Below are 20,969 nucleotides of genomic sequence, written 5' to 3'. Positions count from 1 at the left end.
ATCGAACTTGAACGATTGTATTGTTCCAAAAACTCGACATTTTAGTGGAAACTGGATTTTTTTAAAAAGAATTTTTCAGATACCTGGTAAGCAATCTCCTTAGAAAACACTTATGAGTAGTTCTTTTACTTAATTGATTGGAATCTTTACTGATGGGAATTCCTTAGGGTGAGGGAAACACAAAAGCAGATGACAAATTAGATGTGCTATAAAACAAACAACCCCAAACAGAGAGGGACCATTTCTTGAGGGGGCACTATATATTGGGGCTGGCAAGAACTTTATATATATATAATCTCATTTATATAGATAATATATATATTATAATATATATATAATATATATTATAATATATATATAAAATCTCATTTAATTCTTATAACAAAACTGCAAAATAAGTAGAGCACAGGTATACCTTATGTAAGGGACACACTCTCGAATATCTCAAATAATTGAAAATGCACATAATTCAAGACTAATCTTTACAAAGAATGGTACATATTCATTTTTATAAGCTAAAACAGCATCAACTATGGCAAGAGCAGATTTATTTAAAAATGAACCCTGTCTTTAGCAATGAAAAGGAATGAAGTACTGGTACCAGGTACATACATACGACACAGATGAACCTTGAAAACATTATGCTGCATGAAAGCAGCCAGTCACAACCCCCCACATAGTGTGTGATTCCATTTAAATGAAATGTCCAGAACAGACAAATCTATAGAGGCAGAAAGTAGATTTGTGGTTTCGTAGGGTTGGTGAATTTGGGGGGGAAATGGGAAATGACTTCTAATGAATACAGGGTTTCCTTTAGGGATGGTGGAATTGTTCTAAAATTGACTGTGGTGGTAATTGCACAGTTCTGTGACTATACTAAAAGCCATTGAATATTACACTTTAAACGGGTGAATCAGTGAATCGTACGGGATGTGAACTTATTTCATTGAGGTTTATACTAAACCCTGCCAGCCATTTTGAAAAGTATTTAATTCCTGGCAAATGCTACAAATTTGGGAGATCACATTGTTTCTAAATTTGTGCACAAATGAGATTTTGTTAATATTTCCATATTGCAGCATTTCAATTTGCCTAATTCAAACTCATACAAAATGCTGCCACAGCGGATGATTGTCATTTGAAAACGAGGAACTAAAGGCTCAAATTCACACAGCTGATAAGAGAAGGAGCCAGGATTGGAATTCGGCTTTGGTGGTTGGCAGAGTTCCTCCCTCCTCTGCAAGATGCGAGGTGACAGCACTACGACCCTCTTGAATCTATTGTCATTTAAAAAAAAAATCAGTCAGTAGCTACTAATATATCTCCAGCACGTGTAGTATTTCGTTAGGCAATGTGCTCAACGCTTGACATCCACTTTCTCATTGAACCTCCCAGCTTCCCTTTGGAGGCATTATTGTTATCCTCATTTTGCAGGGGAGTTACCCAAAGCTCAGAAGGTAAGACAACAGGTTCAAGGTCTCGCAATTAGTAGCGGAAACGTAACTGAAAACCAAGTCTTTTGGACACAGGAGCCAGTGGTCTCAGCCCTCATGCTGTGCTCTTGTCAGAACATATTGATCTTCCTGATGACTGACGGGCACATCCTTACGATGCATTTCCATGGGCAAGGAAAAAAATTAATATTCTCTGAAAACCTTCTAGGGCCGTCTTAACATTCCCTGTACCTTTCCCCTCCTTCACTAGTCCTTGGGATTGGACAAGAGGTCAGCACATTGACGTAAATGGCACCCACATGATGACGTGCATTACTGGAGTATTTTCAGATAATCACTACTGGACTAGGATCTGAAATTACTGAGATGGGAGGGAATCAAACCCTCTATGCCTAGAAAGTTGCCATCACAAGGCATTAAGTATGTTTTTAATCTAATAAAAAGATCTAACAACAAACAGACTTCAGGATGCTTTCTGGAAAGAACTCTAAGATAACGGAGGAGACAGACCATTTTTGTTCCAGTAAAGGCTCAATTTTCTGATTACCATACAAAAACTGGTGGCGTGAAATGCATACAGAGGCGTAAGTGGCTCTGAATGTCCTGAGCAGCATAGCACAGCAGTTAAGCATGGCTTGAAGTCAAATGGTCTGGGTTATAATTCTTACCGGTTGAGTGACACTGCATATGTCAGCTGTTATTAGATTTGGCAACAAATACAGAGAACCCAATGTAACAGTGAGTTAAATAAGACAGAAGTCCGTTATTGTCTTATGTAAAATAATTCTGGAGACGCAGTCCAGGGCTAAAATGATATTCCACAAGCAACAGAGTCCAATCTCTATCTTTGTACACCTCCCTAGGACATGGTTTCCATTCTCAAGGCCACCTTACAAAGCACAGTGGCTGCACGAGTTCTAGCCATCATATCCTCATTCCAGGCAGCAATAAGAAATAGGTGGTTGGAGGAGGACAAAAGGGCACTCTCCCCAGCTGACCTGGCTCCCAACTCATCCCAGAAATCCAACACAACACTCTGTTTACAGCTCACTGGCTGGTATTTGTCACATGGCCACATCTAGCTGCAAGGGAGGCTGGACAACAGAGTTTTTATATGGACACACTGCCACTGTAGTGGGGTACGTTGGGGTCTGTTACTAAAAGAGACCAGAACGGATGCTGAGGGAAGAGGTCTCTGCTCTCCTGGAAAGACTGGTTTCTAACTTTAAGGTTCAGTGTCCTCTTTGGAGACATGGAGATGCTCACTGCATCTCCCTCTTAGGACTCCTGGGGTGAGGCAGTGAGGTGCTGCAGAGGAACCCCTTACCACAGGGAGCACAGGGCCCGGCACCCGCTCCTGCTCACAGGCGCTCACCAGTAACTTGAGCTACATGCTAACTGGGCATCCTCAGAGGAGGAGGCTCTGGCCATCACTCACCCCCGAGCTCACCACAAACTGGTGCCGACCAGGGCCGACACTTTGTAGCATCTCCCCTCCAGACTTCAGATTTGGGCCTCATAACCAATACTCTTCATTTTCTCCATCCAGGGAAGGGTTTCTTAACCTTGGCACTACTGATATTTTTGAGCCAAGTAACCTTGGGCTGTGGGGACCGTCCTGTGTATTGTAGAGTGTTTAGCAGCAACCCTGGCCTCTACCCACTAGGTGCCAGTTGCACTCTCCCCTCCCCCAGTGTGACACCCGGCATGCCTGGGGAGCAGGGCAAATCATCCTCAGCTGAACCATTACTCTTTCTGTGATGTCTGCATTCACAGAACATGTTTCTTTGACAGCAGGAGCATGGGTCTCTCGGGTTATGTCTTAGTGGCATGGGTCAACATTTCATGTTAAACCATGTCAAACCTACTTTTCCAAACTAGCAGAAATCCACCCAGCCATTTTCAAACGATGTGTTACATGCAGAAAACCAGATTAACTTAATTCTGCATGTCTAGGTTACTATTCAAGTCATCACCTGTAACCCTGGCTTATGGCTTCGGTGTGAGCCAACGAGCATGGAACCTGCCCAGCAAGACAGAGGGTGAAGTTGCAGAATTGAGAATAGAAGCAGAGGAACAGACAGCAAGCCCCTCACTGCGTCTGATTTTGATGGCCAAGGGAAGAGAACCGTGAGGTCCTCCCTCATTCTGAAAAGTGACCTTTCCTGAAGATACAGAGGCCAACTGCAGAAACATGAGCCCTGACCTGCCCTCCCCATGACTCGGGTGTCCCTGTTAGCAGCCCACTATAAACCAGGAACATCGCAGAAAAAAACTGTGGCACACTAAACAGAAGTGAAAAAAACAAAAAAAAGAACAAGAAGAAAACACTGAAATTCCCCAAACCAAACTTTAAAGAAATCTTTGAAAATAGCCAGGCTTCTGAATAATGAAATAGCTTTGGGTACTATGATTGATTTTTTAAAATGTAGCCATAATTAAAGCAAGAAAGCTGTAAGTCTATTAAATTTTTTTCTTTGATACTGGAAAACTCAATTCATGACCTAGATTTTATAAGAACATATACTTAAAAGGGATTTTATATGCCCTCTTCCCATTGAACTCAGAATATTGAATCTCTTCCATTTACTTAAGAAGGGAGGTGGTTCTATACATAAATTACTCGGGGCTTTTTTAGTCTACTGTTCATATATTAAGGTGAAGTGATTCAAAGGTATTTGTATAGATGGATGGAAGCAGCCTCCCTAGACTCTGCCCTCAGAAGCGACAGGATTCTTAGTGCAACGGTGCTGCAGTAAAAGCTGGTTTATCAAGCTTTCTGCTGATTATAAATCTTTTCTAACTGACATATGCAGACTGTCTTGATTGATGGCCAGCATGCCTTATGAATCTTGGAGAAGAGTTCTTCTTGAGCGTCTCCTGGACTAACGCTAGTGGGAGGATCTGGCTGTATTTGAGAAGGCAAATATGACACACACACGTACATGCATGCCTACACAGGTGTGTATACACGTGCACGCACACAAATACATACACACTCACACATATGCATACAAGGAAATGCTCCCTAGGGTGGCAGATTTGGATTGATCTTAGCATTTTTGTGGGTGAAGTGGTAAAAGGACAGTGGGTGCCGTAGTTGAGAGGAAATGAAAGGGCACGGGAGTTAGGCTGAATTTGAATCCCAGCTTTATCGCCCACCAACTGTGTGACTTTGGGGAAGTAACCTAACCTCCCTGAGCTTCTGTTTCCTCGACTGTAAAAGCATTGTAAGGATTGCATTAAGATAAAGGCACAGAACCTAGACCAGCGTCCAGTACTAGAAACATTATGCAGGTGGTTATCCTGGCTTCTTTCCTGGGGGCCGGCGCCGCCTCCCTGCCCTGGTCCTAGTGAGATGCTCCCGCGGCCCCTGCCTTCCCCAAGCAGCACTGTCGCGGGCTCAGGATGTGCTTTTCACCCGCCTTCCTCACTGCTCTGCAAACTCCTCCGAGTCAGGGTCCGTGTCTGTTTTATGCACCCCTCCCTGACCCCATCCTTACTGAGCATCAGCGTATCTGGTACCGAACTCGCACCCTAGAGATATTTGTTAGAAGAGGAATAAATTGTCAATAAAGACAACATTTGTTTAAAAATCAAATAAAAAGGGAAGTTTAGTGTTATTCATACTTTCTGCCATTTGAGGCTACTTGTTCATTGAACAGAATTTATTGAGGGGCTACCATGTGCCTGGAACTTTGCTAAATGCTGACAATTGAGGATGAAAAGACAGTCTGGTCCCCTGGCCTTAAGCTTATGCCGTAGAAAGAAAACCAAAGGTAAAATCCAGTTCATACTTGAGGAAAATTTAGAAACCTATTAAGGTTTACAGTATTACCATAATTCCAAATAGATGGCGTTGGTTACAATAATCCGGCACCCTAAAATGAGTCAATATTCAGTACTCCCCCATTCATCATGGGCTCATCGCAAAAATCTTACGTGACCTCTTCTAGTCACCTCCGTTGTTCCCACCCCGGCCCAGGCCACAGTCCTCTCGTGCCTGGAGTGCTGACATGTCCTGGTTGCCCTACTTCTGTTCTCCACTGAGTAGCGCAAGTCATATTTTAACAGTAAAATCAGACTTTACCACTCTCCTGCTTAAAACCACCCAAGGGATTCCTACTAAATCCAAAATGTAATCAAAACTTACAGAGGTCTAACTCAGGGGTCTGTAAACTTTTTCTATAAAGGGCTAGGTAAAGAATATATATATATATTTAATATTTTAAATATTTAACATATATTAAAAATATATATTCAGATAGTTTATATATATATTTAGGTATTTATATATAAATATATATTTTATAAATTTTAAATACATATATATTTAGGTAGTATATATTTTTGGCTTTGTGGGACATTCAGTCTCCGTCCCAACTACCCAACTCCAAGAGCATCATGTGAAAACAGCCACAGTCAATGCTTAGATGAATGGGCATGGCTGTAATCCAATAAAACTTTATTACCTTTATTAAAAAGAAACAGGCAGCAGGACAGATTAGGCCCATGGCCCACTGTTTGCTGACTTCTGCTGGCCTATCCCCTGGAACTCACCAGGTGCCCTTCTTCTCGCTGACATTCTCCCACCACAATGGCCACCTCTCTGTCCCACCATCTTCATTCCTGCCTCAGACCTTCACACTTTCTGATCCCTCTGCCTGGAATGTCCTTGCTTGGCCCCTTGACACTGTGGCTCCTGCATTCTCACTGGTCTCAGCTTAAATGTCACCTCTTTAGAGAGATCTTCCTTGACCTCATTGTCATTCTATCACATCACCTTGTTCTATTTTATCCAAAGGTCTTAAATTACCTTGTTTATTCCATTCATTGTTAATTATCTTTCTCTTCCCACTACAGTGCAAATGCCTTAAGCGTGGAGAGCTAACTGGTCTTGGCCACTGCTGCATCTCCAGCACCTAGAACACTATCTGGCTCATAGACCCTGCCCAATAAATTTTCTTTAAGCGATTTTGCTGAATGAAGTGTCATCAGGAATTGATTTGAAATAAGGGCTTCCCTAAAGTTATAATTGCTTAATGCCATTGTGGACCTGCCGCTCTGTTGTATTCATCTATAACACTAAGAATTCCTGGGCCGTTCAGAGTGGATCCTCAGGCGTCAGGGATGATTTCAGTGGCACTGCAGTCCACCGTGCTTGGTGCCGTAACAACTCAAGGACGTTTTCATTTTTATTTTGTAGCTGCTCAACTGTCACCTCATTTCCATTTTGACTGGAAATCCCCAGCAGATTTATTCTTTCAAAATGTTGTAGAATGATCACTAAGCTTCTGAGGCTACCAATGCCTCTTTACCTTCCCTTCACTTTAAACTATTATGTTATTTTAATTAAGTTAATTAATAAATTTTTATTTTATTTTTCCATAGTTGATGTCATAAATCCTTCTCTCTCCCAAATGGGGAGGGATGGAAGGATGACTCCCAGCCTGAGACTAAAATATATCCAGCAAATTAGTGGGTCAGGGCTACCAAGTATTTATTTTTAGAAGGAAGTAACCTCCATGAGCACAGAAGCCATATCTCTCCAGGTCACTGGGTTATCCTCAGTGCCTCAAAGATCTGACATGAATGAGTATAAGGGTGGGTGATGGGCAGAGGGGAGACAGACACATAAGGAACAAAGATGTCATGGTTAGAGAGAAGAGTGATTCAAAAACAATGTGGTGTTTGTTTCCTGAAATGGTCTCTAGTCCCACTGACTCATATATGAATTTAGGTGGAGAGAGGGCTACGAACGAAAATGAGAAGAGCTGTTTTCAAAGTTCCCCACATTTAAGATGCAACACACAGTTTTACTGGTTGGGTATCCTCTGAACAGAATATAGGGCTCTAGACATCCTCCCCTGTCTCACCAAGCCCTGTGGTACCTCCAAGGCACCCGTGGACCAGCAGCAACATACACAATAGCGTCCATCAGAGAGGGGCTGGGGTATAAAGGAGGGAAAACAACAGTGGCTACGACAAGGTTGTTGACAGGCTTGGTTTAGAGCCCCTGTAAGACATCACTTGGGGACCCCAGACATGGTTAGAAGCAACTGGGTGGACATTCAGTTTCTTGAATACGTAGCAAAGTCCAGATAACTCAACACTTTTGATACTCTTTATTTTCTGGAATCTTCCTTTTGGGAAGATGTCTCTGATTAGCTTATGCAACTCCTTCATCAATTTTGTTTTATGGTCAACTGCACTGGAGTGATTTGCATCATAATTCAATCTGAATGACACTGCAGCCTGTTAATGACATCTGTTCCTAGGCAACTTCCCTCAGCTAAGACTCCAATGATGACTCCAGGAGAGGGGTCAGAATCAACAATTTCAGTCCTCTTCCTCGGCCACGTAATCTGGGGAGAAGTTTAGAGCAAGGCCGTTCACAGCCTACAGACACAGTTAGTGAAGTGACCACAAGCCTTAGAGAGATATTGGGAATAATCCAGAAATATAAATAAATGTCCATCAGTATGCTCATATGTGAACGGAAAGACTATTGTATCTTCATGCATGAGTTTAGCCAAGATACAAATATAATCCTCTGATTAGAAGTGTCACCCCAATATACATCAAAATGTAATAAGCATATCCTTTATCCTATCAATTCCACTTGCATGTATTTACCCTAAAGAAATTGTCACACAACTAGAAAGAGACGTGTTCTCCCCTGTAGAATTGATTGTAAGGAGGGAAAAGTGAAAACAACTTAAGTCAACAGGGGATTGGCTGACTAGATGATGGTAGATCCCGACGCTAGCTGTTTAAAACAATGATGTCTCTTGATAGTTACTGATTTACAAAAATGTCCATAGGACACTGCAGGGTGAAGAAAGTGAGCTAGAGAAGAGCACGCAGAGCTCCATCTCTGTGAAATTGTGTGTGTGTGTGCATCCCTGTGTGTGGAGGTGCCCAGGGAGAGCCCTAGAACCATGCTCCCTGAGGTGGCAACTGTGGTCTCCCCCAGATGGTGAGACTGGAGGGTAATTTTACTTTAAAAAAGCTGGGGAAGAAAGTGGAATCACTTTATTTTTAAAAGAAATTTATCTACTTAAGAAAAAAATAGCCCCGTGCCCACTATTCCAGAAGCTCACAGGACTGGCTGGAATAGCTGAGAATGGAAGAACCTTTGATGTGAAAGTCTAAACACCAGCAGAGGAGAAGTGGAGAGCTGGTGGACCAAAAGGCCACATGCAATTACTGCAACAAGTAAACAGGTGACCAGAAAAGGGACTTTACCACCAGGTCATACCAACAAACTGAGAATTCACGCTGAGCTAGGTCCCAAATACCAACTCTCAAATATCAAAACCATCTTTATTTGGCTCAAGCTGTTTTAGAAAATACCAACTGCCGAGCAAAGCTGACCTCCTGGGACAGCCATTTGTCCCAAAGACCACTTGATCGGCTGCTTCCCTCATGTCTGCCATGGTAGGACTTGTTTAAAAATTAAAGTAACTGAGACTTGAAGAACAGAAACTCAGGTGGATCCCAGAGATAAAATAAAAGACAAAGCCCCCTGCTCTCCTCGTATCACCTCTTCAGGGAGGCTGGCTTCCCTCCCTCCTAGGATGAGGGGTCCCTATGGCTACATTGCCTTGCCCCCCAATTTCAATTGTGATTCATGTGTTGCTTGTCTCCCTGCTTGGCTCTGCAGACCAGGGGGGAATGCGCAGCATCTGGCAGGTCCGCAGCTGGACCCTCAGAGCTTAGGATACTGCTGGCACAGAGTAGATGCTCAGTAAAAATACTGGATGGAAAAAAAATAAAGGGAGCAAGAGAGGGTACGGGTCCTCAGGCTCTCAGAAGTTAGACGATGAGGCTTTAGCTGCTAATCTCTGCCTCTGTTCAATAGCCTCAAGAAGAGTCAGCACACAACTAAGCAACGGGTATCTCTCAGGACTCAGAACACACACCTCTAGGTCCTGTGGTCCTGTCTTCTCTCTAAAGAGAAAGGTCAATGTTACATTCACCTTTCTCAGTTACATAGTTTGAGGACTATGATATTTTCCCCATTACCTCCCTCCCCTGATGTATCTCAAGCTGCCCCACTTGTCTCGGTGGCGGGCTCCCTTCTCCCAGCTGCCCCTGCTGACAGGCAGGGTGGCCAACAGCATGGAAGCAAAAGCCAGTTCCTGTATCTTGTTGGAAGATTTCCCCTGAGCTTCTGGAACCCAGCTTGCTGAAACCCTGCTTGTGGTCCCAGCTGACCGAAAGGGCCTGGGAATTAATTAAAGTCCCTCTGGGGAGAGCTCTTAATGGATGTCTGCCAGGCTTGCGGGATGGATAGCCCAGCTCCCTGGATCCTGAGCTGGGGTAACTCCAATGTGTGTGTTTTACGTCATTTCCCAGAGCCCTCCCTCCCTAAGGGATCAAGCTCAGAACTGCCTGCTCTGGCAGCTGGCTTAACGCGGCACCTGAAATTGGCTGGCTTCCTTTTCCTGCAGCTCTCCCCACTCACGATCCCGTACCTGGCAGGTAAACCACCCGCCCTCAGTCCTCATCTTAGGGTCTGTTTCTGGAAGCCCTGCACACCATTCCTCATGGATAGCCCTTCTCAATGGTGCCCAGAGGACCACCAGTGGCAAAAAACACTGGGGAGCTGGTGCCAGCAGGCACTGCGGGGCCCTGGTGTGTGCGTCCTCCAGGAACGTCAAGGGTCCCAGCCTCTACCTACCCCCTACTTGTGAGGTCTTGGCACGCACTGGGCATTCAGAAAACGTCACACTCACACGGAGCTCTGGTTTTCTTTGAGGAGCAGCCAGGGCCTGGGCGCGGGTCCCATAAATCAATGCCTTGCAACTCCACAAAAGGAACAGTCCATAATCTGCAAAGTTCAAAAACTATTATTTTCTGTTGATCTTTCTTCATCTAGTAATGATTCCCCAAAACGATAGCCTGCAGTTTAGTGCTGAGCAGCTAGAAATGGCCTCCTGTCTGCACATACAGATAAATATGGGTGACCTTCCTCCATGATGGACTGGTGCTGACGGCATCTGGGTACACTGCAACATGAAAACGATGTTTGGTTGGTTGGGAGATGGATGTTCCTTCACACAAACTGCATGTCTTTTTGCCTTGCCTTCCCTAAAGGATAGGCTGCCAGAATAATAAGAATAATTGGAGCATTAACAATACACTGGCATTTCTTAAACACTTATTATATTCCAAGCATTAAGCATTAAGAAGCACATTGCCTAATTTACTCATTGCATAAAGTTTTCTAGGGTAGGCACTATTCTACACCCACCCCATCTACAGACAAGGTGACTGAGGCTTCTAGCAGGTTCAGTAACCTGCCCACAGTCTCACCTTGTTAAGGAGCCAGGCAGAGCATCAAACCCAGCTCTAGGCCACAGTGCTATGTTTAGGACCAGCTACATAATTTTTGGGGTTCAGTGCAAAATGAAAATGCAGGGCCCCTTGTTGAACAATTATTAAGAATTTTAAGATGGCGACAACAGAGCATTAAACCAAGCGTGGAGCCCTTCAGAGCCTGGGGCTCTGTGGGGCTGGGCAGGTCCCACCCCACGAAGCTGGCTCTGGTTATGCGGATGCAGAAGAAAGTGATGTGAGTGATGAAAAGGGCTCCCATGTTTAACATCGTTTAACCCTAGAGATGGAACAACAGCTCACATTAAATGAAAAATGACTCAAGGAGCCTGGCTCTTTGGTCAGAAGAGCTGGTTATTTTATCTCAGGAGCTAAATCAAAGAGTCTGGGCCTGCAAAGAGTCTGTGTGAGAGAAGGTGCCCAAGAAAGAGCCTGTGCCTTGAGGCCAGACGCGGACCCTGATTCTAGCTCATCCACCAGCTAAGGGACTTTGGGCAAGTTCCCGGACCCCTTTGAGGTTCAGTCTTCTCATCTGTATGATGGGAAGAGTGGTGCCCAGCCCTCAGGGCAGAGTGGAGGAAATGATACAGTGATAGAAAGTCGTCGGCACACAAGTGCCCATCTAAATGCCGGGATCATTCAATGGCTATTTTCACCGTGAAGTTTGTGGGTCAGTTGAAAGAGCACATGATTTGAAGGTTGATGCTGCAGGTTGAGTCCTGAACACTGTCCCCCATCAGCCATTTGTGTGAACTGGGCAAAGTCAATGAACTCTTTCTGGGGTCAGCATCCCCCTCTGTGAAATGGATGTGATACAAGGTCCACAACACGTAGGATTCCATAAGCCACAAACGAGAAGGACATTGTGGAAACAGAAGAGGCGATCATTTCTCTAGCCTGTCAGGGCTTGTTGTTATGACTTACAAGTGGCTTAGGTTGGGAGGGGACTGGAAAATGGGTCTCACCTTCTTTCCCAGCTCCCCACTGTCCTTGCAGACGCTTCGGGGGCCATCTGCCTGAGCTCTCCCACAGGGTGCTAAGTAAGCTAAGTGTTTTTTCCTCTGAAACTTTTCCACAACATTTCCATATTTTTGACCTCAAATTTGACTGACTCCATGTCAATTTCTGCTTTATAGTCCAACCCAGAGGGTACTGAGAAAGAAAACAACGATTCAGGCCAAATTCTGCATAGCTGGAAGAAACTACTCCATACAGATATCCAAGTCTTTATGTATTTTTATAGGATAATACCAATCATAAATAGAAGTTTGAGGTGATTTATGTTTTGCTGGGTATGTGTCCACCCTAACTGAACTGCTTTGTGCTTTAACAAATTCAACAAGCATAAAAGATTCCCTTTTCCTTTGAAAATACGACATGTATATAAAGCAATAAAATTTGAAATTTCTTTCTCAAGCTTTAAAGAAGGGCACAGTGGGAGAAAAACTGGACATTGTCTAATCATATACACACATAATATACAAAGACATATACATGCTCACAGCCGACTCGGATGTAACCACTGTCATTTACATTTAGAACAGTCTTCCTGCCCATCTCGAGTTCCAGTCACTCACATTCAGGGCCCGGGTACCACACATGGAAACTGGGAATCATTTTTCTGCTCTGCTCAAACTCCAGTCTCTTTAACAGCTTTCCCTATCAGTTTTCCTAACCTGTTCTGCACATCAGCTTGTTTAAGAAGATTTCCGTAAGCATCCAACCCAAATTCTAGGCTGTGTCTCACCAGAAGCCATCTCTGCATCAAAAGCAGCCCACTGAGCAGTGCCACGGGGAAGGTCTGCCCTGAAGTGACCTGACCCACCTTCACCTGCCCGCTCTCCATCTCTCCAGGACGTTGCCCATAGGCCCTCTCCTTTTTACAGAATGCATTCAAATCCCAGAAGGGAGAGGGTGCTTCTGCCCCTGGGGATCTATCTGATGAGGTGCACAGAGGCCCAGCTCCTCAAAGCTGAAGGGAGCTTTTAGGCACCTTGCATACAATTATTCACCTGGTAGTCTAGGCAGGTTGCCATGACAATGCTTCCAGAGCCTCCCGTATCTACATGTTATTGATACATCCCGTCCATTCAGTAAAGGGGGAAAAAGAACCAGCTAAAGCAGCCCCTGAGCTTCCATCTCCCATCGGCCTGAGGAGTGACTCCTTTGCTTACAGCAGGTGTTTGGCGTAATCCAGACACAGCAACACTGACACTCTTCATGTGGCATGTTTTCACTCAAATGTATTTGAAAGCTAAAAATCAAAGTCCAGCCTTAAAATAGGGATTTTTCTACTTTGCTCTTCACTTTCTCAGGCATTATACTCAGGAGTGACTTCTGCTGCTGGTCATGGAATGCTTTAATTAGTAGCTATGGGCCAGAAAAGGGAGCTCTCAATTCTAAAACCTTCTGTGATAGAAAGGTTAAACATGGGGAAAAGATACCAGGAGTTCCATAGTAACCTTGAGTGATTTCTGTAACACTAGGTACATGTATTGCCAGAGAGAGAAATAAAATGCTTGCTTTTGGCCCTTTGACCAGAGAGAAAAGTTTTCTCCATCCATGTCTTCTACGGAAAGGGAAAAAAAAGTCCTACCCATTTTCCCCAAATGGTTCTTATTAAAAGGCACTTATGAAGAGAAATAACTGAGGAGCTTGCAGTGGGGACCTTAATTTTCTGCAAAGTCCCACTATACCACAAGCTCAGCCTTGGGCCCTCACAAGGGTGAGCTAGATATTTACATGGTGTCCGACATCAGCCATACATGGGAGACTGAGATGTCGGTCCTCCTTGAAGGATCACCTTTGGGCACAAGGGAAGACATGTTCCTAGTGTGCAACACGCCAGTCATGTTCTGAGTCGCAGCTTTCCAGCTCTTGCTGCTATCCAGGGAAATAATATGTCAGTGTTGATGCATGACAACAATAAGTCAGAGCGGCAATGAAACAGTCTCCGGAATCCCCAAAGATCACAGGATGCCACTTCCCAAGCCATTATGCGAACGGTGAGCCAACGTAACATACCTGTAGGTGATCCCTCCATGACGTGGCCAATGTAAGGGCCTTCCCGAAAGATCGGTCTGTTGTCATTCTGATCAATCACGATGACTTCCAGAGGGACCGGCCCCTCGAGAGTTCTACCGTTGACATCAATGGTCTCCACGAGTAGCTATTGGAGGAAAGAAATTGGGGGAGAAAGAAGGCATTCATTCATTATGAAAATTGAAGTCGGGTTCTCTGGAGAAAGAAAGTAGGTTATATCAGCAATTTTATGAGCCCTTGGCAATATTCAAACTTTGGTCTCAATGGATAGTCACCAGGACTAGAATAGAAACTAAACATTACAGAATAAAAGACAAAGATCAGTTCATGTTAAGTCCCACTTGGGAAATTTACAATTAATTCATTGAATCTGCAAAGGAAGTCCAAAAAAAAAAAAAAAAAAAAAAGGAAACACTAAACACCAGCAATCAGTCACAGCTGAGAAAATATGCTTACATTGTTTCTGTTTTTCCAACATCATTATGCTTAAAAGGAATGTTATGCTAATAAAAAGAACTGACTAAGCAGTTATGAACAGAGTATATTAAGAAATAACCGAAAGTGTTTATGGTAATATTTGGGAGAAATTCAGGGCAGTAAGTATTTATAGAGAACCTTCCTGAGGCAAGGAAGGTGCTTGCTGGGGTCCTGAATGAGACCGTGGGACTCCTGCCCACCAGGCCTTTATAATCTAGCAGGGATTTCACAATTCCATACAGAACTACCTTCAGATCTCAAGGCTGAAGAAAATAGCATAGAAAAACCAGTTTTACTGTTGCATGGTAACAAGGAATTATGTCGTGGCTTTTCTAGTGAACCATGCAGACTTTATGCTCTCATTTCTGTGCCTGATACTTCCTTGATTTAACTCAGTGGCCACAGTGACACTTCTTGGATATCAGTGGTGGTCCCTGCATTGGGACCCTGTTGAGTATTTCTGTCAGAAAAGGTCTCTGTAGCTGGAATCCTTGGGAAATGGTCTCTGCAATTGGAATCCCAGCACACCTTCTCACTAGTCATGTGACCTCAACTCATACTCTTAATCTCTCAGTTTTATCATCTGTAAAATGGGATCATAAAACACTCATTATTAGGGATAATGGTAACCAACATTATCCAGGGCTTACCGAGGCTCTCTACTATATTAACTCACCTGATATTCACAGTGACCCTATGAACCATTTCTGAGGAGGGAATGAAGCCAATTAGAGGTTAGGTGGTGGAGTCTGGATTTGGCCCTGTGAAGTCAGTCCCCAGAGTTTACATTTTAAACTGCTATAAACAATGCTTCTAGATCACTTTATATAATGCCTGTTACGTAACTCATCTCAAGAATATTAGCTGCTGCTACTGTTGCTACTGTTATCATCAATACTGTTGTCAAAACTAGCCCTAATTAGGAAAAGAAAAGAGAAACACGTTTGTTATACCCCACCTGAATGTGTTATAGACTGGTTTCACCCTTTGGAAAGTCGCATGGCAAAATTCACCACATCTATGAAGGACACATACTTTGTTCCATTTGGATACCACTCTGGGTTCTATTTGAGACAGGTTGCACTACATACATGGAAATACTTTCTGCAGTGTTATTTCTAATAATGAAATTACACTGGCATCCACTAAATGTCCAGTGCAAAAAAGACAAGTTGAATGAATGTGTTTGTAGCAAGATGCTAGAATACAGCCATTAGATAATTATTCAACTTTGTTGATCTACTTAGAATACTGTGTGAAAACACAAAAAATAGCATGTGTACTATACATGTGTGATGTACACATGTGGACAGAATTTGAAAGTAGTAAGCAAACATGAAACCAAGTATACTTGGGTAGAGGAATTTGTTTTTCATTTTTTCTTTAACACTACTTCATCCTTTCACTAACAAATAACAAATTCACACACACACACACACACACACACACACACACACACACACACACACTTTGATTTCTGGGGTAGATAAAATAATGCATGAGTACCTTAGCTAAGAAGAAATTAAATAAGCAGAGCCTTTTAACATCTGCACACAAAGGAGATCTTACAGAGAATGAGCTTTTATGCTGATTTTTAAAGCTACTATGAGAATACTGCTAAACGAAGAAAATAAAAATCAAGCTTTGGGAGCAATTTCTTGTAATAATGAAGGTCTGGCCTTTTGTCCTCCCAAAATTGCCAAGAACTTGACTTGGCCTTCATCCTGATCAACTGTATCTCCTTAGTGTCTGTCTTTCCATTATGTTGAGCTGGATCTAGAGTCTGCCCCTCCCAGTTCTGACAGATCTGCATATTTGGCAAATGTGAATTCTGTTCCTCTGTCTTACTTGTGGCTTATGACACTAGCCAAGTCTTGTAGAATGTGGGGGATTAGGATTCAGATGCAAGATGCATTAAGATGCAAGATATGCGGTGTCAATATTTAATCAAAATATTCCAAAATGTCATTATTGGAGGCAAGGATTTTTTTTTAACATCTGTATTGGAGTATAATTGCTTTACAATGGTGTGTTGGTTTCTGCTTTATAACAAAGTGAATCAGCTATACCTATACATATATCCCCATATCTCCTCCCTCTGGAAGCAAGGATTTTTGAGCAACTAGAAAGTACGATAAATCCAGTCTCATGTTAACCATTTCGCTCTAAACTTTGCCCAGCGGGTGGTCCTTCTCCCAGGGATCAAAGCAGAAACTCAGAAGCCACCCTCTTCCCTAAGTGAGGCCTTCTATCCCCAGCCACTCCATCAACGAGTCAGGTCTACACTGCTTGTTCTGTCTCCTGAATTTCTCTTAAATCCACCCTCTTCTCTCCAAATCTATCATCACCTCCAGAGATTAGCTTCTGACACTTCCCACCTGGGCCACTGCAACAGGCACCTAATGGGTGTCCCTGCTACTAATACTGCCTGCCGTAATCTATTCTCTAAGGGGTTTGTGATGGTTAATTTTATGTGTCGACTTGACTGGCCATGGGGTGCTCAAATTAAACGTTATTTCTGGGTGTGTCTGGATGAGATTAACATTGGAGTCTGTGGACTCAGTAAAGTAGATGGTTCTCCCCAGTGGGGGTGGGCACCAGCCAATCCACCTGAGGGCCTCCATTCCTTGCTGCCCTTAGTGGTCTTGCTTCTCAGGCCTTCAGACCTGGACTGAAATATACGCCATCGGCCTCCCTGGTTCTCAGGCCTTTGGACTTGTACTGGATCACACCACCAGCTTCCCTGGGCCTCCAGCTGGCCCAGGCAGATCCTGGGACTTCTCAGCCGCCATAATTGTGTGAGTCAGTTCCTTATAACAGAATCCTACTGCTTCTGTGTCTCTGGAAAAGGCTGACTAATACAGGCTTCCAAGATGCCTTTTCAAAATTTTTATTTATTTATGTCACCCCAGAATGGACACCTCTCAATCGTTTCTCATTCCTCTTACGATAACAGCCCATTCCTTTACTGTGACAAGTCTCTTTATCATCTGGCCCCAGCCCACTTCTCCAAACTCATTTCACATCACAAGAGAGCCCCTCTATTTCTCATTATCCAGCTACACTGATCTTTCCTCAGTTCTTCCAATCATCCCATTCCTTCCCAACACAGGTATCTTCATGTGCAACCCTCCTAGCCGGCATGAGCATCCCATCTGCCATCTGGTCAGCCCCCATCCCTCCTTCAGATCTCAGATATCACTGGCAGAGAAGATCCTTCATTACCGCTCCAGACTACCTTGGGTGTCCATGGTTGACACTCCCACGGCACTGGTACCCTGCCTTTATAACACTTTCCATAACACGTAATTGCTTATTTATTTGTGTGACAATTCAACTAATGTCTGCCTCTCCGGCCCCATCAAGACAGAGGTGGGGTGGGTGTTCGTGCCCAACAGCAAATCCCCAAGGCTGAGATTCAGTGCCCGGCACACAGCAGGCACCTGACTCATTGTTGACTGCATAGAGCCCTCCTGAGAAGAGGCAATCCCTCTTTAAGAGACAGGAGTCCAAAGTTTTGGCCTCAGCTTTGGCCATCTGTCCTGTCTCTCCATTCCTGGCACACAGAAGCTGACTGTCAGTCCCAGGCTCCACGGACCGAAGGCCAGTTGACTCTGTGCAGTCTTAATTCATGAACAAGAACCACAGTGGTAAACAACAGCCAAGTACATTAAACTGATTACTTGCCTTTTGAAAGAAGGGAACTAACATTTATTTGGTGTCCAATACATGTCTGGGCTTTTTATGTGTTGCCTCATTTGGCTCAAAACAACCTAGAGAAATACCCATTGCAGCAAAACTCAGAGAAATTTAAGTACCTGGTCTATGGTCAAAAGCTAGTTTGTGATCCAGCTGGATCCAAACTTAGATCTGACTTGAAAATTTGTGCTGTCCCCCACTGTGCCCTTGTTTGCTAAATGCTCTTTCATGGACTTTCCTTACATTTTAAAAATTCCTCTTTACTAACTATGTTATTTACTTAATAGTTTTGCTGTACATAGATTGTTATGTTTCACTGATGACTCCTCCAAGGCCAAATTATCCATGAATTCAGGGGTATGGTGAGCTTATTTAAAATCTTTCCTAATACACATGAAAATACGTAATAAAACACACCATGAGCCTCTATGTATAATGTGACACCCTGCCACAAGTGACAGGTTGGGAAATAGTATAGCATCAGCCTAGCTACAACATGTTCCCTTCTGGAATGTCACAGACTTTCTGAAAAGAAAAGAAAAGACTTGGACCTCTTATAAATGTAGCTCTCAAATGACCAAGGTGAATAAAATGGGGAGGGGAACAAGGTACGCAAATCACTCTTAATCTGTTTAAGGAAAAATTACTTTATGCAACACTGGAGACATGAAGATACCACATGAAGGTACCACGTGAACTAATCGCTCCACTTCAGGGGCCGTGGTAGGTGGACACCAGGTCATTGGGTCCTGTGTGTAGGGTGAGAGGGAGCTTGACCTCTGAAATGGGGAGGAGGTGGTGAAAAACCACAGGAGTCAGAATGGAAGCTACGTTGCCAGAGGAGCTCTAGCTGAAGCACATGGGGTCCCCTCGGTTATCATTCCTGAACCCCACTTCCTAGGTTCTCGATTCTCCTTCCATATCCTGGGGGTGTCTCCACCAGAAGTGGGAACTATCAAGTCACAACATGCAAACTGATGACTCTTCAAACCAATTACTGCACCATAATAATGGAGATGGGCTGTGCACGTGCGTAGACAAGAATCCCTTAAAAAAACAACGCGACACAAACGTAACAAGCCAAATTACAAAGCACGTACAAGCACACTGGCCTTTGGTGTCACAACAAGCTATTAACATCTTGCCCTTCATTTGGCTTATTCTCTTTGCTCTGTTTATGAAAGACACAATTTAGTCAGACAAAATTTGATACTGTGATCTGATCCAAAGGGATGAACTGATGAAAAACAAATGCTACAAGGTTTTTTGGGTGAAGGCCAAAATGAAGACACGGGCTCTTAAAACACAATATTTTTTCTATGAGATGACCCCAGTAACAGATGTCAAACCTGGATCAATGAGATAAGAAACAAAGTGTGAGATACACAGTCTATAGACTCATGAGTCATTTTGAAGTAAAATAATTTAGAAAACACTTCAGTGACCTTTTTGAACTCTGATAATTCTGCTTTGGGCTAAATGTTCAAATGAAGTAAAACATACACAACATAGTAAATTACTTATTTGAGATGATATAGTTAAACTACTGGTTATCAGTGGAATGCGTGAGTGTTCACATGCTTTTCAACCATATGTTTTTACATCACAGAAAATGAAGAGAATTTATGAGCTATAACTCTAACATAACGTGACTCAGTTTCTCTTTTGGACACAGATATGATGTCTCCTACCCAAATGAGTAGGTGCCCTCCAAGTTACCTCTTTGGGACATAAAAACGTTTTCCGACGTGGATGCTGCTTTGAAATACCTGTTTAGGAAATTCTACTTGAACCAATTTATAAGTCAAAAAGATGGGCCTTGTTCCTTTCATTCCAAATACCATCTTTTATAATAAGAATAGTTATAATGCTAGAAATGCAAAATGATAACTAGAAGTTTGCTGCATTCAATTAGGGATATACAAATGTCTAACAAATATTAGACATCTCCAGTTATACGTGACTACAAGTTTAGACATACAGATTTACACAAAACCTTGAAACACATATGAAAAATAAGATGCCAGCATTTGCCTCCATAGAGGAGAAGGATAAAGAAAAGATGAGACTCAATGACTATGAAGGTGCTGTGAAATAAGCACCAGGTTCCACATTAGGGGAATCTAAACTTGATATGATATTCCTGGAAGGCAGTAGAAACTATGTCTTGAGAACCTCAAAGATGTTCATAGCTTTAAAAAAAAATTCGATAAAAATTCTATGGAGATAAAGAATCCCACAGAGATTTTGCATAAGTAGGCTATCGTGAGATTATTTATAACAGATGATCTCCAAAATTAAGTGCCTCGAGTAAAGAAGGCACTGATAGATATTTTTATTGAATTTTTGTTTGCAATTCTCACACCCTCCCCACCTACCAACATCTCATAAAGACCAAACAAGGGTTTTCCACCAAAGACATCCTCCCCGATCACTGAAATTACACTAGACTTTGAATCAGAAAGCCTGCCTTCAAATTTCAGCTCTGTTACCTATAAAGTGGCTGTGGTTGGCAGAATAATGACACTCCTAAAGAGTTTTATGTCCTAATCCTGGAACCTGTGGATATGTAAGGTTACCTGGCAAAGGGGAATTAAGGTTGCTGATCAGCTGACCTTAAAATAGATCAGTGTGGATCGTCTGGGTGGGTTCAGTGTAATTATGAGGGTCCTTAAGAGAGAGGAAGAGAAGCAAGTCTGGGTGATTTGATGTGAGAAGGTACCTGACCAGCCATGGCTGGCTTCGAAGGTGGAGGAAGAGGCCATGCGCCAAGGAGTGTGAGTAGCCACCCGAAGCTGGAAAAGCCAAGGCCTGCTTCATAGCCTCCAGAAGTGAACGCAGGCCTGCTGGCGTGTGGTTTTAGTCCTGTGAGTTCCATGTTGGACTCAAAACCTATAGAAGTGCATGATAACAAATTTGTGTTGTTTTTCATTGCTACAGTTGTGGTAACTTGTT

General features: G+C 43.2%; 1 protein-coding gene across 1 annotated transcript in view; it reads right to left on the bottom strand.

Annotated features, from left to right (window-relative positions):
- CDH13 (cadherin 13) overlaps positions 1-20,969 on the bottom strand; it is a 1,051,470-nt gene that overhangs the window by 384,266 nt on the left and 646,235 nt on the right. Inside the window, exon 6 of the mRNA XM_059904794.1 lies at positions 13,821-13,965. Coding sequence (XP_059760777.1) covers positions 13,821-13,965 — 145 coding nt within the window. The remainder of the gene's footprint in view (positions 1-13,820; positions 13,966-20,969) is intronic.

The sequence above is a fragment of the Balaenoptera ricei genome, chromosome 19, assembly GCF_028023285.1.
Source record: "Balaenoptera ricei isolate mBalRic1 chromosome 19, mBalRic1.hap2, whole genome shotgun sequence".
Taxonomy (NCBI): domain Eukaryota; kingdom Metazoa; phylum Chordata; class Mammalia; order Artiodactyla; family Balaenopteridae; genus Balaenoptera; species Balaenoptera ricei.
Note: the sequence above shows the minus strand (reverse complement) of the source record. Positions and strands in the feature narration are given on the sequence as shown.